At 46.5% G+C, this 26,102-nt stretch overlaps 1 protein-coding gene across 1 annotated transcript in view; it reads left to right on the top strand.

Annotated features, from left to right (window-relative positions):
* LOC138282351 (uncharacterized) overlaps positions 1-26,102 on the top strand; it is a 453,679-nt gene that overhangs the window by 24,851 nt on the left and 402,726 nt on the right. Inside the window, exon 2 of the mRNA XM_069219772.1 lies at positions 11,307-11,415. Coding sequence (XP_069075873.1) covers positions 11,329-11,415 — 87 coding nt within the window. The 5' untranslated portion in view covers positions 11,307-11,328. The remainder of the gene's footprint in view (positions 1-11,306; positions 11,416-26,102) is intronic.

Here is a 26,102-nt window from a genome sequence, read left to right as displayed (position 1 = left end):
ACTATTTTACCTCTAAGGGGAACCCTTGGACTCTTTGCATGCTATTCCTTACTTTGGAATAGCACATACAGAGCCAACTTCCTACACTGGTGGATCAGCGGTGGGGTACAAGACTTTGCATTTGCTGGACTACTCAGCCAATACCTGATCACACGACAAATTCCAAAATTGTCATTAGAAATTGATTTTTGCAATTTGAAAAGTTTTCTAAATTCTTAAAAGACCTGCTAGGGCCTTGTGTTAGATCCTGTTTAGCATTTCTTTTAGAGTTTAAAAGTTTGTAAAAGTTTGAATTAGATTCTAGAACCAGTTGTAGATTCTTAAAAAGTATTCCAACTTTTAGAAGCAAAATGTCTAGCTCAGATTTGACTGTGGTGGAACTCGACACCACACCTTACCTCCATCTTAAGATGAGGGAGCTAAGGTCACTCTGTAAAATAAAGAAAATAACAATGGGCCCCAAACCTACCAAAATACAGCTCCAGGAGCTTTTGGCAGAGTTTGAAAAGGCCAACCCCTCTGAGGGTGGCAACTCAGAGGAAGAAGATAGTGACTTGGAGGAAAATTCCCCCCTACCAGTCCTATCTAGGGAGAACAGGGTCCCTCAAACCCTGACTCCAAAAATAATAGTCAGAGATGCTGGTTCCCTCACAGGAGAGACCAACACCTCTGAAATCACTGAGGATAACCCCAGTGAAGAGGACATCCAGTTAGCCAGGATGGCCAAAAGATTGGCTTTGGAAAGACAGATCCTAGCCATAGAGAGGGAAAGACAAGAGATGGGCCTAGGACCCATCAATGGTGGCAGCAACATAAATAGGGTCAGAGATTCTCCTGACATGTTGAAAATCCCTAAAGGGATTGTAACTAAATATGAAGATGGTGATGACATCACCAAATGGTTCACAGCTTTTGAGAGGGCTTGTGTAACCAGAAAAGTGAACAGATCTCACTGGGGTGCTCTCCTTTGGGAAATGTTCACAGGAAAGTGTAGGGATAGACTCCTCACACTCTCTGGACAAGATGCAGAATCTTATGACCTCATGAAGGGTACCCTGATTGAGGGCTTTGGATTCTCCACTGAGGAGTATAGGATTAGATTCAGGGGGGCTCAAAAATCCTCGAGCCAGACCTGGGTTGACTTTGTAGACTACTCAGTGAAAACACTAGATGGTTGGATTCAAGGCAGTGGTGTAAGTAATTATGATGGGCTGTACAATTTATTTGTGAAAGAACACCTATTGAGTAATTGTTTCAATGATAAACTGCATCAGCATCTGGTAGACCTAGGACCAATTTCTCCCCAAGAATTGGGAAAGAAGGCGGACCATTGGGTCAAGACAAGGGTGTCCAAGACTTCAACAGGGGGTGACCAAAAGAAAGGGGTCACAAAGACTCCCCAGGGGAAGGGTGATGAGACAACCAAAACTAAAAATAGTAAAGAGTCTTCTACAGGCCCCCAAAAACCTGCACAGGAGGGTGGGCCCAGAACCTCTTCACAAAACAATGGGTACAAGGGTAAAAACTTTGATCCCAAAAAGGCCTGGTGTCATAGCTGTAAACAGCATGGACACCAAACTGGAGACAAGGCCTGTCCCAAGAAAGGTTCCACTCCAAACTCCCATCCAGGTAACACTGGTATGGCTAGTCTCCAAGTGGGATCAACAGTGTGCCCAGAGCAAATCAGGGTCCACACTGAAGCTACTCTAGTTTCTGAGGGTGGGGTGGATTTAGCCACACTAGCTGTCTGGCCGCCTAACATGCAAAAATACAGACAGCAACTCTTAATTAATGGGACTAGAATAGAGGGCCTGAGGGATACAGGTGCCAGTGTCACCATGGTGACAGAGAAACTGGTTTCCCCTGGCCAATACCTGACTGGAAAAACTTACACAGTCACCAACGCTGACAATCAGAGAAAAGTACATCCCATGGCAATGGTTACTTTAGAATGGGGAGGGGTCAATGGCCTGAAACAGGTGGTGGTCTCCTCAAATATCCCAGTGGACTGTCTGCTTGGAAATGACCTGGAGTCCTCAGCATGGGCTGAGGTAGAACTAAAAACCCATGCAGCAATGCTGGGTATCCCTGAACTGGTGTGTGTGAAATCAAGAGCACAATGCAAGGCACAGGGTGAACAAGTAGAGCTGGAGTCTGGAAGAATGGCCCAGCCTACCAAGAGGAAAGGAAGGTCAGTTGGGAAACCAACTGCAACACAGCAAAAGAAAGGGAACCTCTCTTCTCAGGAAGAAGTTCTGCCCTCTGAGGGAACTGAGCCTTTGGAGCTTGAACCTTATCAGGTTGAGCTCTTAGGCCCAGGGGGACCCTCAAGGGAGGAGCTGTGTAAGGGACAAGAAACCTGTCCCTCTCTTGAAGGCCTTAGGCAGCAAGCTGCTGAAGAGTCCAAGGGCAAGAAAAATGGAACACATAGGGTCTATTGGGAAGATGGACTCCTGTACACTGAGGCCAGAGACCCCAAACCTGGTGCCACTAGGAGAGTGGTAGTGCCTCAGCTGTTCAGAGTTCATCCTAACATTGGCCCATGACATTCCCCTTGCTGGACATTTGGGACAAACCAAGACGTGGGAGAGGCTAGTCAACCACTTCTACTGGCCCAATATGTCCAACATGGTTAAGGAGTTTTGCCTCTCCTGCCCCACCTGTCAAGCCAGTGGTAAGACAGGTGGGCATCCAAAGGCCCCCCTCATTCCACTTCCAGTGGTGGGGGTTCCCTTTTGAAAGAGTGGGTGTGGACATAGTTGGTCCACTAGAACCTCCCACAGCCTCAGGAAATATGTATATCCTGGTAGTAGTGGATCATGCTACCAGGTATCCTGAAGCTATTCCCCTTAGGTCGACTACTGCCCCTGCAGTAGCCAAGGCCCTCATTGGTATCTTTACCAGAGTGGGTTTCCCTAAGGAGATGGTGTCTGACCGAGGTACCAACTTCATGTCAGCATACCTAAAACACATGTGGAATGAGTGTGGAGTGACTTACAAATTCACTACACCATACCATCCACAAACTAATGGCTTAGTTGAGAGATTCAACAAGACATTAAAAGGCATGATCATGGGGCTCCCAGAAAAGCTCAAAAGGAGATGGGATGTCCTCTTGCCATGTCTGCTTTTCGCTTACAGAGAGGTGCCACAGAAGGGAGTAGGATTCTCACCCTTTGAACTTCTGTTTGGTCATCCTGTAAGGGGACCACTTGCTCTTGTTAAAGAAGGCTGGGAGAGACCTCTTCATGAGCCTAAACAAGACATAGTGGACTATGTACTTGGCCTTCGCTCTAGAATGGCAGAGTACATGGAAAAGGCAACCAAAAACCTTGAGGCCAGCCAACAGCTCCAGAAGTTTTGGTATGACCAAAAGGCTGCACTGGTTGAGTTCCAACCAGGACAGAAAGTCTGGGTTCTGGAGCCTGTGGCTCCCAGGGCACTCCAGGACAAATGGAGTGGCCCTTACCCAGTGCTAGAAAGGAAGAGTCAGGTCACCTACCTGGTGGACCTGGGCACAAGCAGGAGCCCCAAGAGGGTGATCCATGTGAACCGCCTTAAGCTCTTCCATGACAGGGCTGATGTGAATCTGTTGATGGTAACAGATGAGGATCAGGAGGCAGAGAGTGAGCCTCTCCCTGATCTTCTGTCATCAGACCCAAAAGATGGCTCAGTAGATGGAGTGATCTACTCAGACACCCTCTCTGGCCAACAGCAAGCTGATTGTAGGAGAGTCCTACAACAGTTTCCTGAACTCTTCTCCTTAACCCCTGGTCAGACACACCTGTGTACCCATGATGTGGACACAGGAGACAGCATGCCTGTCAAGAACAAAATTTTTAGACAGTCTGACCATGTTAAGGAAAGCATCAAGGTGGAAGTCCACAAGATGCTAGAATTGGGAGTAATTGAGCGCTCTGACAGCCCCTGGGCTAGCCCAGTGGTCTTAGTCCCCAAACCTCACACCAAAGATGGAAAGAAAGAGATGAGGTTATGTGTGGACTACAGAGGGCTCAATTCTGTCACCAAGACAGATGCCCATCCAATTCCAAGAGCTGATGAGCTCATTGATAAATTAGGTGCTGCCAAATTTCTAAGTACCTTTGACCTGACAGCAGGGTACTGGCAAATAAAAATGGCACCTGGAGCAAAAGAAAAGACAGCATTCTCCACACCTGATGGGCATTATCAGTTTACTGTTATGCCCTTTGGTTTAAAGAATGCCCCTGCCACCTTCCAAAGGTTGGTGAATCAAGTCCTTGCTGGCTTGGAGTCCTTTAGCACAGCTTATCTTGATGATATTGCTGTCTTTAGCTCCACCTGGCAGGATCACCTGGTCCACATGAAGAAGGTTTTGAAGCCTCTGCAATCTGCAGGCCTCTCTATCAAGGCATCCAAATGCCAGATAGGGCAGGGAACTGTGGTTTACTTGGGCCACCTTGTAGGTTGAGGCCAAGTTCAGCCACTCCAACCCAAGATCCAGACTATTCTGGACTGGGTAGCTCCAAAAACCCAGACTCAAGTCAGGGCATTCCTTGGCTTGACTGGGTATTACAGGAGGTTTGTGAAGGGATATGGATCCATTGTGACAGCCCTCACTGAACTCACCTCCAAGAAAATGCCCAAGAAAGTGAACTGGACTGTGGAATGCCAACAGGCCTTTGACACCCTGAAACAAGCAATGTGCTCAGCACCAGTTCTAAAAGCTCCAGATTATTCTAAGCAGTTCATTGTGCAGACTGATGCCTCTGAACATGGGATAGGGGCAGTTTTGTCCCAAACAAATGATGATGGCCTTGACCAGCCTGTTGCTTTCATTAGCAGGAGGTTACTCCCCAGGGAGCAGCGTTGGAGTGCCATTGAGAGGGAGGCCTTTGCTGTGGTTTGGTCCCTGAAGAAGCTGAGACCATACCTCTTTGGGACTCACTTCCTAGTTCAAACTGACCACAGACCTCTCAAATGGCTGATGCAAATGAAAGGTGAAAACCCTAAACTGTTGAGGTGGTCCATCTCCCTACAGGGAATGGACTTTATAGTGGAACACAGACCTGGGACTGCCCATGCCAATGCAGATGGCCTTTCCAGGTTCTTCCACTTAGAAAATGAAGACTCTCTTGGGAAAGGTTAGTCTCATCCTCTTTCGTTTGGGGGGGGGTTGTGTAAGGAAATGCCTCCTTGGCATGGTTGCCCCCTGACTTTTTGCCTTTGCTGATGCTATGTTTACAATTGAAAGTGTGCTGAGGCCTGCTAACCAGGCCCCAGCACCAGTGTTCTTTCCCTAACCTGTACTTTTGTATCCACAATTGGCAGACCCTGGCATCCAGATAAGTCCCTTGTAACTGGTACTTCTAGTACCAAGGGCCCTGATGCCAAGGAAGGTCTCTAAGGGCTGCAGCATGTCTTATGCCACCCTGTAGACCTCTCACTCAGCACAGACACACTGCTTGCCAGCTTGTGTGTGCTAGTGAGGACAAAACGAGTAAGTCGACATGGCACTCCCCTCAGGGTGCCATGCCAGCCTCTCACTGCCTATGCAGTATAGGTAAGACACCCCTCTAGCAGGCCTTACAGCCCTAAGGCAGGGTGCACTATACCATAGGTGAGGGTACCAGTGCATGAGCATGGTACCCCTACAGTGTCTAAACAAAACCTTAGACATTGTAAGTGCAGGGTAGCATAAGAGTATATGGTCTGAGAGTTTGTCAAACACGAACTCCACAGCACCATAATGGCTACACTGAAAACTGGGAAGTTTGGTATCAAACTTCTCAGCACAATAAATGCACACTGATGCCAGTGTACATTTTATTGCAAAATACACCCCAGAGGGCACCTTAGAGGTGCCCCCTGAAACTTAACCGACTATCTGTGTAGGCTGACTAGTTCCAGCAGCCTGCCACACTAGAGACATGTTGCTGGCCCCATGGGGAGAGTGCCTTTGTCACTCTGAGGCCAGTAACAAAGCCTGCACTGGGTGGAGATGCTAACACCTCCCCCAGGCAGGAGCTGTAACACCTGGCGGTGAGCCTCAAAGGCTCACCCCTTTGTCACAGCACCGCAGGACACTCCAGCTAGTGGAGTTGCCCGCCCCCTCCGGCCCGGCCCCCACTTTTGGCTGCAAGGCCGGAGAAAATAATGAGAATAACAAGGAGGAGTCACTGGCCAGTCAGGACAGCCCCTAAGGTGTCCTGAGCTGAGGTGACTCTAACTTTTAGAAATCCTCCATCTTGCAGATGGAGGATTCCCCCAATAGGGTTAGGATTGTGACCCCCTCCCCTTGGGAGGAGGCACAAAGAGGGTGTACCCACCCTCAGGGCTAGTAGCCATTGGCTACTAACCCCCCAGACCTAAACACGCCCTTAAATTTAGTATTTAAGGGCTACCCTGAACCCTAGAAAATTAGATTCCTGCAAACTACAAGAAGAAGGACTGCCCAGCTGAAAACCCCTGCAGAGGAAGACCAGGAGACGACAACTGCCTTGGCTCCAGAAACTCACCGGCCTGTCTCCTGCCTTCCAAAGATCCTGCTCCAGCGACGCCTTCCAAAGGGACCAGCGACCTCGACATCCTCTGAGGACTGCCCCTGCTTCGAAAAGACAAGAAACTCCCGAGGACAGCGGACCTGCTCCAAGAAAGGCTGCAACTTTGTTTCCAGCAGCCTTGAAAGAACCCTGCAAGCTCCCCGCAAGAAGCGTGAGACTTGCAACACTGCACCCGGCGACCCCGACTCGGCTGGTGGAGATCCAACACCTCAGGAGGGACCCCAGGACTACTCTGATACTGTGAGTACAAAAACCTGTCCCCCCTGAGCCCCCACAGCGCCGCCTGCAGAGGGAATCCCGAGGCTTCCCCTGACCGCGACCCTCTGAAACCTAAGTCCCGACGCCTGGAACAGACCCTGCACCCGCAGCCCCCAGGACCTGAAGGACTGAACTTTCACTGGAGAAGTGACCCCCAGGAGTCCCTCTCCCTTGCCCAGGTGGAGGTTTCCCCGAGGAACCCCCCCCTTGCCTGCCTGCAGCGCTGAAGAGATCCCGTGATCTCTCATTGACTAACATTGCGAACCCGACGCTTGTTTCTACACTGCACCCGGCCGCCCCCGCGCCGCTGAGGGTGAAATTTCTGTGTGGGCTTGTGTCCCCCCCGGTGCCCTACAAAACCCCCCTGGTCTGCCTCCGAAGACGCGGGTACTTACCTGCAAGCAGACCGGAACCGGGGCACCCCCTTCTCTCCATTCTAGCCTATGCGTTTTGGGCACCGCTTTGAACTCTGCACCTGACCGGCCCTGAGCTGCTGGTGTGGTGACTTTGGGGTTGCTCTGAACCCCCAACGGTGGGCTACCTTGGACCAAGAACTGAACCCTGTAAGTGTCTTACTTACCTGGTAAAACTAACAAAAACTTACCTCCCCCAGGAACTGTGAAAATTGCACTAAGTGTCCACTTTTAAAGTAGCTATTTGTCAATAACTTGAAAAGTATACATGCAATTGAAATGATTCAAAGTTCCTAATGTACTTACCTGCAATACCTTTCAAACAAGATATTACATGTTAAATTTGAACCTGTGGTTCTTAAAATAAACTAAGAAAATATATTTTTCTATACAAAACCTATTGGCTGGATTTGTCTGAGTGTGTGTACCTCATTTATTGTCTATGTGTATGTACAACAAATGCTTAACACTACTCCTTGGATAAGCCTACTGCTCGACCACACTACCACAAAATAGAGCATTAGTATTATCTATTTTTACCACTATTTTACCTCTAAGGGGAACCCTTGGACTCTGTGCATGCTATTCCTTACTTTGAAATAGCACATACAGAGCCAACTTCCTACAGTAGCGAACAAATGATAGAGGGAAAAATAATGAAAGAAGTGTGAAAAGGAGAAAAATTAACAGAGAAAAAAGAGAAGTTGAGAGAGAAAAGCAGCGAAAGAACCATTCCATGTATGTACTCACACATTTCCCATTGACACAGAATGAGAAAACCACTATCACACTTCGGGTGCTGCTGACAAGTAACTTGTGGCTTCCACATACAAACCGTAAAATAAGAGATGTGTAGAAAAACGTGAATTGACAGATAACGATATGAAAAACACCAGAGAAAGCATGGAAGAAAGCTCTTTAAAAAAAAAAAAAAAAAAAAAAAAGTGAAAGGGCACACACTGAGTGAAAGAAAATAGCAAATAAAAGACAAAAAAGAATGAAGGGGAGAGAAATAATTGTGAAAGAATGAACGCCTGATGAAATAAGAGGAACAAAACAAGGAAGGAAATAAACAAGTTCTTCCAAGTTTGAAAAAGAGTGTAGCAAGAAGAAGAGGGAAATAAAAAAAGGGAGAGTATCAGAAATAAACAGTTTAAAGAAGGAGTGAAACTTAAAATGTGGATTTCGAGAGCTCGAAAGAGAAAAGTGGGGGTGAAAGTAGACATTGAGAATAAACAGAGTAAAGGAAAGGACTGGGTGAGCTAGGTGAAACTGACCCTCCCAAATAAAGATGGCAACTAAGAATAGATTTAATTGGCTCCCCCACATCCTCAAACAGAGATCATAGTGTGGAACAGCAGGAGATGCGTTAGCAGAGTTGCATGTGAACCCCAGTACAGCAGTTTTGGGGCGCTTCAGATCAGGATTAGGGGTATGGACAGAGCTGTGTCCTGGTCCAGAGCTGAAATAACAGAAAGGCAGCGGTGAGGCATTGGAACTGGAGCAACGTGTAATCCCAGGTATTGGAAGAATGGGGCACTGCATGTTAGGGTTGAGGTGCACTGACACGAGTTGTATGTGGGCGTCAGTACTGGAATAGTAAGGTGCACGCAGTGTCAGAAGTGAGGTATGTTAATGGGGCTATGTGTGGAACCTAGTATTAGCATGCCAGTGTTGGCGAATGTTAGCCTGGAGGTGCCCTAAGCAGGAAGTGGGGCCTAGCAGGGAAGTGGCATTGCCTTTAAACCACAGAAGCGGGAAGTCCCAAACGGCGTGTGTGTGAGCCTTAGTCTTGAGAACAAATTTGCACTGAATCTTAGTTCATAGATTCTGGCAGAGTTGTGGTGCTTCCTATCAAGTGGCGTTGGAAGTTGTACTTGAGGTACACTGGCTGAACTGTTTTTTGCCCTTTTGGGTCCAGTATTGGCTTGACAGTGGGACTGAATATTAGAAGTGAGCTGCTGTGAGTGGAGTCCCAGTATGGGAAGGAAGTGACCTAGCTGGGGTTGAACTGAGGTGCACTGATGGAGCTGCGCCCAAGGACCCAGAACTGTAACAGCAGAGTGTACTCATTGCAATAACTGAGGTGATCTTGCAGAGAGCGTGTGTGGGGTACTGGCACAGCTGAGGCTTCGAGTGTGTGAACTGAGGTGCATTGATAGAGCTGCGAGTGCAATCTCAGTATGGAGCAGAAGTGGGCATTGTCTCTAAGGATTGTGGAGCTCTGGTAAAGTTAGTAAAGAAAATCCAAGGAAGGGTGGGTGTTAGGCAGCTGAGAGAGGGTGGAGAGAACCCACAAAGACCAAATGTGACCAAGATAACATCCTGATTTATAGCCTTGTTTACAGCTAAGCTTCAAGTAAGAATGCTCTGCAAATGAAAAGGGAAGCTTTCCTGGACAGTAGCAGGAAAAAAAAAAGTTCCCTACAGACTAAACGGGACAAAGCATAACTACACGTTAGTGGGTCCCTGCTCTCACACAAAAGGAGGGAGAAAGAGGCATGGCTGACCACTAGCAACCAAAGATTTTTTTTAAATTACACTGAAACTAACAAATGAAATAGCTGGAAGCCCACAGAAGAAGTAAATTTACGACCTAATGAAAAAATAATTAAGTAATGCTAACTACAAAATGTACTGCATTACGCTGTATTTTTTTTACAGTCTAGTGCTGCATAATTTAGTCAACCCTGCTGCATACATTTAGTCCTCTCGATGCATAATTCCAGTGGTCCCGCTTAAGGCTTTATTGTGACAAAAATGTACTCTTTTTGAGAGGTAGTGTAGGGGTGTTATCAACTGAGCTGTGTAACAATTGAAACACACAAACATGTTTACACTAAGTACAGTCAAATTACTTATTTCTAAAAATTTATTCTATTTTGTAAGCCCTTGTTTTATGTCAAACGTCAATGTGCAGTAGCTTAGCTTAGTCTGTTGTGTAATTCTATTTTATAATAATGCGTTACATATTCACAGTACTTTGTCACAGGCTGGGACCTTGTAGCACTATAAATACAAAGGTCACTATTCCCCATTGTGCCAACTATGGTTCAGTTCTCTCTCAGATTTCACACACACAGAATTCTGTAGTGATATTTGCCAACTGAAAATTCATAACGTAAAAAAAGTCAATTTATGACTGGTTAGTTCAACTTACATTTTTTTCGATTAAGATGTTTGCGTGTTACTTTATATGCAGTTATCTTAGGGTAACACAAAGCACTAGTTTGTACTCTTATTTTTAGCCGCCTCTTTCACCCTGTAACTGCATTAACTGTCCCTTTCATCCCACGGCACTCCTGATCACAGTTCCCACACTTTTTCATACTTAAAAGGCTGGATGCAAATGATGACAGCCTGGAAATGACCAAATAAAGAAGGCTACAACTCCAGACCATCTTCATTTAAGTGTACTTGCAGAGGCATCTGCACCCCCTTGGGAAACTACTCCCAGGCCCTCCCTGGGGTTGTTGGGTGGGGGGGGGGGGGCGGAAGGAACCCGCACGCAGTTTGAAGAACTCTGTGGTAAGTAATAGAAGATCTGCAAGACTGATGCTATATACTGTATGTTTTGCAGGCGAGAACACATGCGCTGTTGCAGGCAAGATCTAAAAAAGGATGGTTTCATTCATTTTTAAATTCATCAACAGCTGGTTACAGTTGTAATGTCCTTCTATGAAATGAAGGAAAAATGAGGTTGAAAAGTTTTGTTCAGTATCTGTATGCGTCCCCACCAATTAGAACATTTATTGTTATGGTGGAATTTCTTGTAAAGTTTACAAATAAGTACTAAGCGAATGCACAACCTCGTAAGTTAGATTAGAAAAAAAGGCCTTTTTTTATTTTATTTTTTTATAACTTTAACTTCCTCTAAAAATAGCCCTTGTTCTTATAATTCTGTGTTGTTTACAGGGGCAGGTCAAATTAAAATACTTAGGTTCCAGTTTTAGGAATATTATGTCATTGAATGTGTTGGGTCCCACCAAGCTCGTGTTCAAATTCATTTTTATTATTGTTCTGGCCGTTGGGCATACTTTCTTTGGCCTGTTAATGGTACTCCAGTGTTTGAAAAGTGGTGTATTTTTTGCAGTAAATCCGTGCTTTGTTTCAAAATGAACAACCCAAAAGAGGAAGGTCACTCATCACAAGCCAAGAAAAAAGACAAACCTGAAAAGACCCACCAGATCTATTACTGCGAGGTGAGTACATATATTTAAACATCCAGTCTGCACAATGCTTTCTTGCTCCCTCCACTATCTGCACACTTTTGTTTGTAAATGTTCAGTTATAGCCAGAACTTTGTGATATCCCAAAGAAATGTTACTTTTTACTTAGAGAATTTTGTAAACTGCAAACATGGCTCAAAGGTAATGGGGCACTGTACATACAGAGAAAAAAATTCAGCGATGTTACTGACGTGCAATTAATTAACCTATTGCCTATCTAATAGTAAACTGTAGCCTACGACAGAAAGGGCCTGAGAAAGAGATGTTCATGGATCTAGAACACCTGCATGGCGGAGTGACCCCCAACTCATGAGTTCACGTTAAGGGTGTAGAGTGATACTCAAACCAGCCCTTGTAGTTAGTCCAGGAATCTGGTTTGCATGTCTTCTTAACCTCTTTTAAAGGTGTTTTAGTGGTTTGGATCTAATCTCCAAAGGGAGAGAGTTCCAAATTTCTGTGCAGATTCAGAGAATGTGCAGACCTTCTTTTTTTCTAAATCTTGGGGGTCATGCACTACATTGTCTTAGAGATCCTAGTATCAAAAGGGAGAGAGGGAGTGATGAGGTCGAAAAATAATTTTCCTATTATCAGTCTCACTGCGGCATTAAGACTAGTCTTGAGTGATGATGGACGGCTTGGTTTTGGTATTCCCGTTAATGATGCACTCATCATCCATCCTGGATACAATTAAGGTTTGCATTGCAGTCTTGAAGTCTGGTCGTGTGATTAAAGGTTTGACTGTGTTAAGGAAGTTGAGTTTTCAAAACACACAATGTTAATGAATTTATGTTAATGAGTTTGTGAATGTGCATGTTAAGGTTCTTGTCAAGTGGTTACAGATTTATAGTGGAGGGTATTTAGGCGTTTGTTCCATTCTTGTAGTGGAATGGCTATGTGGGGTAGGGAGAAAAGTAAGAGTTCAGTTTTCAAACAATTGTTTAAGGTGGGGATGTGTAAGCCATGTTTGGGTTTTCACAAGTGCTTAAACCTGGTGATAAATTCTAGACAGGTGTCCTTCAAATGAAACTGGTTGTCATCTGCATTGATATGACAGGCTCACTTGTTTGAGGATCTCAGTCAATGGTTCCATGCATAAATTGAAAAGTGTGAGGGGATAGTGAATCATTGCAGGGCTCATTTTAAACTGGGAAGTGTTTCATAGCGAGTTACCCAATTTGACTTTTAGTGGGTTTGAAGTGAACTATTTAAGAATGTTTTCAGATAGTTGGCTGTGAACAGAGTTTTCCAACAGGATACCGATGCTCTACACTGGGTGGAAATTGTTTAGATCTGTCAGATCAGCACTTTTTTTCCAGGAAAGGTGACACTTTGACCCATCCTCAGGCAATCTGGGATAGTTTCTGTAGGAAGTTGGCTCTGTATGCACTATTTCAAAGTAAGGAATAGTATGCACAGAGTCCAAGGGTTCCCCTCAGAGGTAAGATAGTGGCAAAAAGAGATAATACTAATGCTCTATTTTGTGGTAGTGTGGTCGAGCAGTAGGCTTATCAAAGGAGTAGTGTTAAGCATTTGTTGTACATACACACAGGCAATAAATGAGGAACACACACTCAGAGACAAATCCAGCCAATAGGTTTTGTTCTAGAAAAATATCTTTTCTTAGTTTATTTTAAGAACCACAGGTTCAAATTCTACATGTAATATCTCATTTGAAAGGTATTGCAGGTTAGTACTTTAGGAACTTTGAATAATTACGGTAGCATATATACTTTTCACGTAAAACACAAATAGCTGTTTTAAAAGTGGACACAGTGCAATTTTCACAGTTCCTGGGGGTGGTAAAGTATTGTTATTTTTAACAGGTAAGTAAATCACTTGCAGGTCACAGTTTTGGATCCAAGGTAGCCCACCGTTGGGGGTTCAGAGCAACCCCAAAGTTACCACACCAGCAGCTCAGGGCCGGTCAGGTGCAGAGGTCAAAGTGGTGCCCAAAACACATAGGCTTCAATGGAGAGAAGGGGGTGCCCCGGTTCCAGTCTGCCAGCAGGTAAGTACCCGCGTCTTCGGAGGGCAGACCAGGGGGGTTTTGTAGGGCACCGGGGGGGACACAAGTCAGCACAAAAAGTACACCCTCAGCAGCGCGGGGGCGGCCGGGTGCAGTGTGTAAACAAGCGTCGGGTTCTCTGTAGGTTTCAATGGGAGACCAAGGGGTCTCTTCAGCGGTGCAGGCAAGGGGGGGGCTCCTCTGGGTAGCCACCACCTGGGCAAGGGAGAGGGCCTCCTGGGGGTCACTCCTGCACAGAAGTTCCGTTCCTTCAGGTGCTGGGGGCTGCGGGTGCAGGGTCTTTTCCAGCCGTCGGGACTTTAGGTTCAGGCAGTCACGGTCAGGGGGAGCCTCGGGATTCCCTCTGCAGGCGTCGCTGTGGGGGCTCAGGGGGGACAACTTTGGTTACTCACGGTCTCGGAGTCGCCGGAGGGTCCTCCCTGAGGTGTTGGTTCTCCACCAGTCGAGTCGGGGTCGCCGGGTGCAGTGTTGCAAGTCTCACGCTTCTTGCGGGGATTCGCAGGGGTCTTTAAATCTGCTCCTCTGTAACAAAGTTGCAGTTCTTTTGGAGCAGTGCCGCTGTCCTCGGGAGTTTCTTGTCTTTCTTGAAGCAGGGCAGTCCTCTGAGGAATCAGAGGTCGCTGGTCCTTTGGAAAGCGTCGCTGGAGCAGGTTTCTTTGGAAGGCAGGAGACAGGCCGGTAAGACTGGGGCCAAAGCAGTTGGTGTCTTCTGTTCTTCTTCTGCAGGGGTTTTTCAGCTCAGCAGCCTCTTCTTGTAGTTTCAGGAATCTAAATTCTTAGGTTCAGGGAAGCCCTTAAATACTAAATTTAAGGGCGTGTTTAGGTCTGGGGGGTTAGTAGCCAATGGCTACTAGCCCTGAGGGTGGGTACACCCTCTTTGTGCCTCCTCCCAAGGGGAGGGGGTCACATTCCTATCCCTATTGGGGGAATCCTCCATCTGCAAGATGGAGGATTTCTAAAAGTTAGAGTCACTTCAGCTCAGGACACCTTAGGGGCTGTCCTGACTGGCCAGTGACTCCTCCTTGTTGTTCTCATTATCTCCTCCGGCCTTGCCGCCAAAAGTGGGGCCGTGGCCGGAGGGGGCGGGCAACTCCACTAGCTGGAGTGCCCTGCGGTGCTGGAACAAAGGGGGTAAGCCTTTGAGGCTCACCGCCAGGTGTTACAGCTCCTGCCTGGGGGAGGTGATAGCATCTCCACCTAGTGCAGGCTTTGTTACTGGCCTCAGAGTGACAAAGGCACTCTCCCCATGGGGCCAGCAACATGTCTCGGTTGTGGCACGCTGCTGGAACCAGTCAGCCTACACAGATAGTCGGTTAAGGTTTCAGGGGGCACCTCTAAGGTGCCCTCTGGGGTGTATTTCACAATAAAATGTACACTGGCATGTGTGCATTTATTGTGCTGAGAAGTTTGATACCAAACTTCCCAGTTTTCAGTGTAGCCATTATGGTCCTGTGGAGTCCGTGTTTGACAGACTCCCCGACCATATACTCTTATGGCTACCCTGCACTTACAATGTCTAAGGTTTGGCTTAGACACTGTAGGGGCACAGTACTCATGCACTGGTGCCCTCACCTATGGTATAGTGCACCCTGCCTTAGGGCTGTAAGGCCTACTAGAGAGGTGACTTATCTATACTGCATAGGCAGTGTGAGGTTGGCATGGCACCCTGAGGGGAGTGCCATGTCGACTTACTCGTTTTGTTCTCATCAGCACACACAAGCTGGCAAGCAGTGTGTCTGTGCTGAGTGAGGGGTCCCCAGGGTGGCATAAGATATGCTGCAGCCCTTAGAGACCTTCCCTGGCATCAGGGCCCTTGGTACCAGGGGTACCAGTTACAAGGGACTTACCTGGATGCCAGGGGGTGCCAATTGTGGAATCAAAAGTACAGGTTAGGGAAAGAACACTGGTGCTGGGGCCTGGTTAGCAGGCCTCAGCACACTTTCAATTCAAAACATAGCATCAGCAAAGGCAAAAAGTCAGGGGGTAACCATGCCAAGGAGGCAATTCCTTACATGGGGTGTTTGACTGTTTGAGTAGTTAATTGTATTTTCTTGTAGTGAGCAGTGTGAAGACGTTTGAATCTAGAATCCTTTCACTTTCTGTTGAATTTTGTTTTCTCGTTATATTTTCTTCAAAGAAGGTCAAGAAGGTTTCACAGTTCTCCGTCTCAAATTGAAATTGTTGGCTTGTGATTCCTGTTTTAATATTTCAGTGGCATCTATTTTTGTTTTCTGTAGTGGGATGTAAAGAAAGCGGTTTGGTCATTCCATGTTATCTTTGTGTAAACATTTCTTCGATCTCTTAGTTGATTAAGGTTTATGATGGAATGACTCTCCATGGTTTCTCAGAAAGTCTGAGTTTTCGCCTCTCTTTTTTAAAAGTTTCGGTTAAACCAGGGGTGTGACACAATTCAATTTCCCACCGCCCCAACCCCCGCCCAGACAAAAGGTGCTACCCTGTCTGCTATTTTGTTGTTGTTGTGCTCAGTTAATTCTAGTTTGTTTTGTAGGTCATTTGGTAGGAGCCTGAAGTTCCCTAAATTATGGACTTTACTGTTTTTATTAAATTTACATAATTGCTATTATAGTTCACAAATTAAAGATGGTTATGTTCGAGCTATGGTGTATATTCCATTATCTGAAATTACATCTCGTATACTTGAAGAACCCCTTTCTTGCTGCATTGAATGAGGGTACTATTTGAGGAAATGTATAGCCTGCTTCATCTCTGATAGTTACAGGAATACTGTAAACTTGTTGTTTTGCATAGACCACTAGATTAAGGTAGTTCTGTGTGTGCAGGATGTTTCCAGGTTTTTGTGTCTGGGTACTTGAAATCATCGTGGTACACCTCTGGGCTACACTGAAAGTTGCATGGAGATGTAAGGTGTTCCACTTTCTTACAAGAACTGTTCTTCCTCCTTTTTTTGTCAAATTTATACTGTTCAAATGTATTACCTAGTACCAGTCGCCACTAATTATTTATAGTTAGTACCATGTTTCCATAGAAAAAGCGTTTTTTTGGCTTGCCTAGATCTTTGGCACCGTTTGACAAATCTTCTCAATATTTTCCAACTAAAAGTGCCCCTGTGAGTCTTGTTGCCCAGAGAAAGTTTGAAGGTGATCCATTAAGCAGGGCGCGAGGAAAAAGGAGGGGTCAAAAAAAGTTGTGTTTCTCATGTTAATTCCCGAAAGACCTTTAGACATGACTACATCCTGAACCTCTACATTGAGTTACACCAAATTTGGCAGAAAGCTAGCTTTCGGTACGCAAATTGTGCTTATTTGGTGTAAATTCATCCTGTACCCATTGGCTATGCCAGTGCAGAATCCTGGCAATAGAGAAGGAAAAAGCAGGGATGGGTTTAGCACACATGAATGGTGACAGCAATTTTCTAACTAGGGACAAAGTAAAGCACTTTGACCCTAAAATTCCCTAATGGATTGTCCAAACATATGTGGAGGGTGACGATATCACTAAGTGGTTCACAGCCTACGAAAGGGCCTGTGTGGCCAGAAATCTTGACAAAGACCATTGGGACTCTGTGATAGACTCCTGATACTGAATGAGGCAGATGCAAGGTCCTATGATCTCATGAAGGACGCCCTGATTGAGAGATTAGTGCTTACTCCTGAGGAGTACAGAATTAAATTTGAAACCCCCAGTCAGTCCTGGATTTCTCAGTAAAAACATTAGATGGCTGGTTAAAAGGTAACAATGTGCATGATTATGATTGGCTTTCCAAATTTACTGATGAAAAAAGCATTTGGTAAGTAATTGTGTTCAAGAAAATTTACATCAGTACCCAGGACCACTTTCTCCTCAAGAGCTGGAGAAGAAGACAGGCCACTGGGTCAAAACAAGGGTGATGAAAACTTCCACTGGTGAGGGGAGCACAAGGAAGAGGCCAAAAAGGCCCCATAAAGGAAAAGAGGGTAACCAAAATAAAACCAAGGCATCTTCTAAAGGACCCCAAAAACCTGCATAGGAGGGTGGGCCCTAAGACTCATCCCAACCCCAGGTACAAGGGCAAACATTGAGATCCCAGTAAAGCTTGGTGCCATGTCTGCAAAGCTAATTGACGCCGAACTTGAGATCTTGCATGTCCCTACCAAAAGAATGCCCCCAGCACACCTGCAGTAAATGCAGTGGTAAGTCTTCAGATGGGATTCCAAGTAGGCCTTGACCATGTCAGTGAGCCTACTGAGGCAACTTTAGTTTCAGAAGGTGGGGTGGATGTAGCTGACCTGGCTTTCTGCCCCACTAACCTGGAAAGATAGACAACAGTCACATCAATGGGAGTAAAGTTGAAGCACTGAGAGACACTGGTGTCAGTATCACTGTGGTGATTGAGCAAATGCTGTCCTCTTAACCGTATGTGACTGGTGAGACATACAGTCCTCAGTGCTGATAATCAGGCACATCTCATGGCAATGGTATCCTTAGAATGGGGAGGAGTTACTGGCCAGAAGAAGGTGGTGGTATCTCCTGAAATACTTGTACAGTGTCTGCTGGGAAATGGTCTGGAGTCCTCAGCATGGGCTGAGTTCGAAGGGAAGACCCATGCAGCTATGCTGAGTATCCCTGGATGGGATTGTGTAAAAACAAGAAAACAGAGCAAGGCCCAGGGTGAAAACGTAGAGTTGAAGTCTGGAATAATGGCTCAACTTACAAAGAGGAAAAGGCTGGGAAGACAGCTTTCAGACACCAAGCCAGGTCCCCTCTTCTCAAGACCTGTCAGTCCCAGAGGAACTCAGCCGCAGCAGCTTGGGCTTTACACAGCAGAGCACTTAGAACGGGGGGACCCTCTAGGTAGGATCTGTGCCTGGGACAGTGGACCTGTCCCACTCTTGAAGGCCTGAGGCAGCAAGCTGCTGATCAGGAAAAGGGAGATATCAGTGGCTTCCACACAGGACCTGTTGGGAGGAGGGACTCCTATTCACTGACCCCAGAGACAACAAGTCTGGTGCCACCAGGAGAGTGGTAGTGCCTCAGCAGCTTAGGGAGTTTCTTCTCACTTTGGCCCATGCTATCCCCATAGCTGGGCATCTTGGCCAGGCACAAACATGGAGTAGGTTGGTAAACCACTTCTACTGGCCAGGTATGACCCAGAAGGTGAATGAGTTTTATAACTCCTGTGCCACCTGTCAAACAAGTGGCAATGCAGCTGGCCACCCAAAGGCTCCTTTAATTTAATTTCCAGTGGTTGGGGTTCCCTTTGAAAGGGTAGTGCTTGACATAGTTGGTCCCCTTGACCCTCCGACCGCATCAGGGAACCCATTTTATACAGGTTCTAGTGGATCATGTAGCTAGGTACCCTGAAGCAATTCCTCTGAAGACTACTACTGCCCCTACAGTAGCTAGGACCCTCATTGGTGTATTCACCAGAGTGGGCTTTCCAAAGGAGGTACACATTTCATATGACTGCCTGAAACACATGGGCTGAATTTGGTGATGTGATATGGGGTAGTGAACCTATAATTTCACTACCCCATATCACCCCTAAACCAATGGCATTGTTGAGAGATTCAACAGGACATTGAAAGGCATGATTGGTGGACTCCCTGAAAACTCAGAAGGAGACGGGATGTCTTAATTCCATGCCTGCTTTTTGCTTAGAAAGAAAAGCCACAGAATGGAGTAGGGTTTTCTCCCCTTTGAGCTTCTGTTTGGGCATCCTATAAGGGGACCACTTGTCATGTGAAGAAGGGAAGGGAGAGACCTCTCAGAGAACCTAAACAAGACATAACTGACTATGTTCTTGGCCTTTGTTCCAGAATGGCTGAGTATGTAGAAAAAGCTTCCATAAACTTTGAGGCCAGCCCAGAGCTCAAGAATCTATGGTATGATCAGAATGCTGTACTAGTGGTGTTCCACCCAGGGCAGAAGGTATGGGTTTTGGAGCCCGTGGCTCCTAGCACAATCCAAGACAAATGAAGTTGACCCTTCCTGATCTTGGAGAGAAAAGGGGAAGTCCTCTACATGGTGGGCTTTGGCTCTTGCAGGTACCCCAAAAGGGTTACCCATGTAAACTGCCTTAGACTGTCACAACAGATCTGAGGTGACCATGGTCACTGATGAAGGACAGGAAGCTAAGAGTGAACCTCTCCCTGATCTCCTCTTCAGCAATCCCAAAGATGGTTCAGTAGAAGGAGTGGTCTTTGCAGACACCCTCTCTGACCAACAGCAGACTGACTGCAAGCAAGTCTTGTATCAGTATGCTGAGCTCTTCTCATTGACCCCTGGTCAGACTACCTGGTTTACACATGATGTGTACACTGGGGATAGCTTGCCCTGTCAAAAACAAAATCTACAGACAATCTGATCTTGTCAAGGAGAGCATCACAGCTGAGGTCTTCAAGATGCTGGAATTGGGAGTCATTGAGCCCTCCGAGTGCCCCTGGGCCAGCCCACTAGTTTTAGATCTCAAGCCTCATTCCCTGGGTGGAAAGAAAAAAGAGTTTTTTTTTTTTTGCTGACTATAGGGGTCTCAGTGCTGTGACCAAAACAGACGCCCACCCAATTCCTAGGGCTGACAAATTGATTTGCGGGCTAAGGACAGCCAAATATCTCAGTTCTAGTGAACTCACATCAGGGTACTGGCAGATAGGTGTGACCCCTGCAGCAAAGGAGAAATCAGCATTCTTCACTCACTTTGGTTTGAAGAATGCCCCTGCCACCTTACAACAGTTGGTGTGAACAAAGTGCTTGCTTGGTTAGAAGACTTAAGTGCAGCATATCTTGATGATATTGCAGTCTTTAGCTCTAGCTCTACCTGGCAGGATCACCTGATCCACCTTGGAAAGGTCCTTGAGTCTCTGTGAAAGGCAGGCCCCACTATCAAGGCAAGCAAATGTCAGAAAGGGCAGGGTAAAGTTGTATAGTTGGGACACCTTGTAGGTGGAGGACAAGTTCTACCACTTCAAGCCAAGATCTCGAAAATTCTGGACTGGGTAGCTTCAACAACGTAGCCTAAAGTTAGGACATTCCTTGGCTTAACTGGGTGCTACAGTAGGTTTGTGGAAGGACATGGCACCATTGTGGCCCCTCTCACAGAACTGACCTCCAAGAAAATGCAAAAGAGAACACTCCACAGTAAACTGTGAGAAAAGGCATTTGACATCCTGAAACAAGCAATGTGCTCAGCCTTGTTCTTAAAGCACCAGATTTCACTCTGCAATGCAGCCTTTCTTCATGAGGACCAAGCTCCCATAGGAAACCATTGGGCACCCGACGCCTTACTGCATCCGACTGCCCTGCTGGTGTGGTTCTGATCAGTACCTAGTACTTAACTCCCTGAGATTGGGCTTGTAAGTCGTTGCTAACCCTGTTTGCTGAACCTTTCTTTTCTCCATAGGTTAACTTTGAAGACCTCCGAGAATCGCCCTAGTAGATTTGTTTGAAACTGAAAAGTATTTATGCTTGAAAAAGTGATTACCAGATTTATTCTGAGTTTCATTCATTGTTTCTGTGAGAACAACAAATGCTTAGCACTACCCTCTGGTAAGCCTAACTGCTCTCCCACACTACCACAAAAATAGGGCATTAGTCCTACCTGCACTGTGTACTGCTTTTTAGTGCACCATATAGTGAGCCAGCTTCCTACATGGACACCAGTATTACTTTAACTGCAGGCAATTCCCCTTCCCTGATCTATGTGGTGCTCTAAACTGGCAGCTAAAGGTCTTGTGCTGTAGAGGGTTGGGCTGACTTGTCCTAAGGTAAAAATAAGCACGACAACTTGTTGTCCTTCACCCCAAAACAATACGTCCTGGGCGTCGGATTATAGGAATTCAACAGGCCATGATATATGTCCTACTGGCAGATGCTATTTTAGGGGGTGGGGGTATAAAGATAAAATGGGAAATAAGAGGCTGATAGAAGCTACACACAGGCACTGGTCTTTGACACAGTTGATTATGCTGTTCTGATCGACCGTGTCAGGCCTGCAGGGTATTGACTTTGACTGGATAGCATCCTTAAAGACTGTTCTTAAACAGTGTCTTTTTCCCTTCTGTGTTCTATGGTCCAATTACATTGTGGAGTGCCTCAGGGATCCTCCCTCACCCCTCATCTTTCCAGTCTTTATATTTGCCCACTGATACACTCCCTCCAGCAATCGAAGGTGAAAATATAGAACTACGGTGATAAAATGCAGCTGATTTTCACCATTGTTAGTACTAACGAATCCCAAGAATGTTTCTAAAGTACCATGTTAAATATTTGGGACTGTATGAACCGCCATCAGTTGAAGTTAAAATCCAACTAAACTGAGGTTTTTATTGCCAACAATAAACTTCACCAGTGGAACCTCCCACTTCTGGCCTTCTGAGATGGGATCTTCCCCTGCGCCCAAGAAAGTGGTGAAAAGCCTTGGCATCTTTATTGATGAGGATCCCTCCATGAAATCCCAGATAGAAGCAGTAACTTCCTTTTGCTTTCTCCACCTTTGCAGCATCAAGACAGTTAGGAGAGACTTCACCTTTGAAGCAGTCAGCCAAAGTATCATTGCCTTAGTGATGTCCCGGATAGACTATGCTAATGCTCTCTGGTTGGGACTCCTGATCGGCCTAAACCACAGGCTGCAAACAGCAGAAAATCAGGCAACCTGGCTGGTTTTTAGTTTTATTCAGCCTAAACATCGCCACACTAAGCCCCTGGTGGAAAAGCTACAGTGCTCCGCGTGTCCAAGAGGACTATTTTTAAAACGGGTGTATTCTTTTCAAATCTCTTCATGATAGAAGTCCGGTCTTTAGGTCCTCTAGAATTCAGCCCTACACCCCTAATCGTCACCTTAAATCAACCTACCTGAATCTATTCAGTGTTCCAAGAAGTAAAAGGAAGAGGCTGGGTAGGGCTAGGTTCTCAGTGCTCGCTACCCAAATTTGGAACCCTCTTTTTCCCTATACTAGATTGACGGCCAACTTTATGGGTTGCAGGAAACACTGAAGAACTTGGCTGTTTAGACAAGCTTATGGTTAACGTTTACTGGTAGTTGCGGCCTCTACTACCAAAGCTTTAAAAGACCTTTTGGTGGACGCGCACTTTATAAGTTCTTCATAACATAACGGGACAGGTAGAGGTATTCTGACCCCATGGGATGGATAGAGGGATCATGTGAGGTACACCTCATGGGCAAGAAGTAGCTCAAAATTATTTTGTAGAGTCCGCTAGGATCCTCGGATGCTCCATGTGTAAATCACTCAACAGAACCACAAATCCAGACCCTAATAAAAGAAATACACCCAGTCAAACACTATTATACTCATTTACACATACACACTGTAGGAAGTTGGCTCTGTATGTGCTATTTCAAAGTAAGGAATAGCATGCACAGAGTCCAAGGGTTCCCCTTAGAGGTAAAATAGTGGTAAAAATAGATAATACTAATGCTCTATTTTGTGGTAGAGTGGTCGAGCAGTAGGCTTATCCAAGGAGTAGTGTTAAGCATTTGTTGTACCTACACATAGACAATAAATGAGGTACACACACTCAGAGACAAATCCAGCCAATAGGTTTTGTTATAGAAAAATATCTTTTCTTAGTTTATTTTAAGAACCACAGGTTCAAATTTAACATGTAATATCTTGTTTGAAAGGTATTGCAGGTAAGTACATTAGGAACTTTGAATCATTTCAATTGCATGTATACTTTTCAAGTTATTCACAAATAGCTATTTCAAAAGTGGACACTTAGTGCAATTTTCACAGTTCCTGGGGGAAGTAAGTTTTTGTTAGTTTTACCAGGTAAGTAAGACACTTACAGGGTTCAGTTCTTGGTCCAAGGTAGCCCACCGTTGGGGGTTCAGAGCAACCCCAAAGTCACCACACCAGCAGCTCCGGGCCGGTCAGGTGCAGAGTTCAAAGTGGTGCCCAAAACGCATAGGCTAGAATGGAGAGAAGGGGGTGCCCCGGTTCCGGTCTGCTTGCAGGTAAGTACCCGCGTCTTCGGAGGGCAGACCAGGGGGGTTTTGTAGGGCACCGGGGGGGACACAAGCCCACACAGAAATTTCCCCCTCAGCAGCGCGGGGGCGGCTGGGTGCAGTGTAGAAACAAGCGTCGGGTTTGCAATGTTAGTCTATGAGAGATCAACGGATCTCTTCAGCGCTGCAGGCAGGCAAGGGGGGGCTTCCTCGGGGGAACCTCCACTTGGGCAAGGGAGAGGGACTCCTGGGGGTCACTTCTCCAGTGAAAGTCCGGTCCTTCAGGTCCTGGGGGCTGCGGGTGCAGGGTCTTTTCCAGGCGTCGGGACTTAGGTTTCAGAGAGTCGCGGTCAGGGGAAGCCTCGGGATTCCCTCTGCAGGCGGCGCTGTGGGGGCTCAGGGGGGACAGGTTTTGGTACTCAGTCGGAGAGTAGTCCGGGGGTCCTCCCTGAGGTGTTGGTTCTCCACCAGCCGAGTCGGGGTCGCCGGGTGCAGTGTTGCAAGTCTCACGCTTCTTGCGGGGAGTTGCAGGGTTCTTTAAAGCTGCTTCTTGAAACAAAGTTGCAGTCTTTTTGGAGCAGGTCCGCTGTCCTCGGGAGTTTCTTGTCGTCGTCGAAGCAGGGCAGTCCTCAGAGGATTCAGAGGTTGCTGGTCCCTTTGGAAGGCGTCGCTGGAGCAGAGTTCTTTGGAAGGCAGGAGACAGGCCGGTGAGTTTCTGGAGCCAAGGCAGTTGTTGTCTTCTGGTCTTCCTCTGCAGGGGTTTTCAGCTGGGCAGTCCTTCTTCTTGTTGTCACAGGAATCTGATTTTCTAGGGTTCAGGGTAGCCCTTAAATACTAAATTTAAGGGCGTGTTTAGGTCTGGGGGGTTAGTAGCCAATGGCTACTAGCCCTGAGGATGGGTACACCCTCTTTGTGCCTCCTCCCAAGGGGAGGGGGTCACAATCTTAACCCTATTGGGGGAATCCTCCATCTGCAAGATGGAGGATTTCTAAAAGTTAGTCACCTCAGGACACCTTAGGGGCTGTCCTGACTGGCCAGTGACTCCTCCTTGTTGCTTTCTTTGTTCCCTCCAGCCTTGCCGCCAAAAGTGGGGGCCGTGGCCGGAGGGGGCGGGCAACTCCAGCAAGCTGGAGGGCCCTGCTGGGCTGTGACAAAGGGGTGAGCCTTTGAGGCTCACCGCCAGGTGTCACAGCTCCTGCCTGGGGGAGGTGTTAGCATCTCCACCCAGTGCAGGCTTTGTTACTGGCCTCAGAGTGACAAAGGCACTCTCCCCATGGGGCCAGCAACATGTCTCTAGTGTGGCAGGCTGCTGGAACTAGTCAGCCTACACAGACAGTCGGTTAAGTTTCAGGGGGCACCTCTAAGGTGCCCTCTGGGGTGTATTTTGCAATAAAATGTACACTGGCATCAGTGTGCATTTATTGTGCTGAGAAGTTTGATACCAAACTTCCCAGTTTTCAGTGTAGCCATTATGGTGCTGTGGAGTTCGTGTTTGACAAACTCCCAGACCATATACTCTTATGGCTACCCTGCACTTACAATGTCTAAGGTTTTGTTTAGACACTGTAGGGGTACCATGCTCATGCACTGGTACCCTCACCTATGGTATAGTGCACCCTGCCTTAGGGCTGTAAGGCCTGCTAGAGGGGTGTCTTACCTATACTGCATAGGCAGTGAGAGGCTGGCATGGCACCCTGAGGGGAGTGCCATGTCGACTTACTCGTTTTGTCCTCACTAGCACACACAAGCTGGCAAGCAGTGTGTCTGTGCTGAGTGAGAGGTCTCCAGGGTGGCATAAGACATGCTGCAGCCCTTAGAGACCTTCCTTGGCATCAGGGCCCTTGGTACTAGAAGTACCAGTTACAAGGGACTTATCTGGATGCCAGGGTCTGCCAATTGTGGATACAAAAGTACAGGTTAGGGAAAGAACACTGGTGCTGGGGCCTGGTTAGCAGGCCTCAGCACACTTTCAATTGTAAACATAGCATCAGCAAAGGCAAAAAGTCAGGGGGCAACCATGCCAAGGAGGCATTTCCTTACACACACTCGCACTAAATTATTTTGTAATTGTTTACACTTGATAATACTGTATGGGGACATATTTCACCTCCTTAGTTCCAGTTTAACAACCAAATACAGAAAAAAGCAACCACAAGATGACCAGTTAGCATTTGTGGAGGGCCTCCCACTGTGCATGAACCCACGTCACTGTTTTTAGGAACTTTTGATCTGTTTGGGCTAGAAACCCTTTTTTTTGCCACTATCCAGTCGTACATCAATTATATTCTAAATAATTGTTACAACAGATCAGCATCTGCATAGACCTATTTAAGCAACTGTTTTGTTTTCCTTTTGCCATAAGTGACAACCTGGAGCCAAAAAAAAACCTTGCCCTAAACAATAACCTCTAACTCACCCACCACCTAGCCCCTGATAGCCTTAAGTGATGACACATCCAGCCAACCTAAAGTGTCCCATGCTGATAAGAAGAAGCAGCAGCAGCAGGAAAAAACAGGTTGCTCCACTGACTTCTAATCATGCCCCTGTTTCACCATTACACAGTGAAACTCAAGAAACGTAGCAAAACCAAGTAGTGAATTAACCGGGCATTGCATGCCTGTGTTATGGAATATTTTCTCAGACTGGTTCGCCCTTCTTTGTGTAACAGGGTAGTTTCAGATTGAAACCAAGAGAGTGAGCCTTTGGTACAAG

This window comes from Pleurodeles waltl, chromosome 2_2 (assembly GCF_031143425.1).
Source record: "Pleurodeles waltl isolate 20211129_DDA chromosome 2_2, aPleWal1.hap1.20221129, whole genome shotgun sequence".
In the NCBI taxonomy this organism is placed as follows: Eukaryota; Metazoa; Chordata; class Amphibia; order Caudata; family Salamandridae; genus Pleurodeles; species Pleurodeles waltl.
This window is presented reverse-complemented; position numbering and strand designations above follow the sequence as displayed.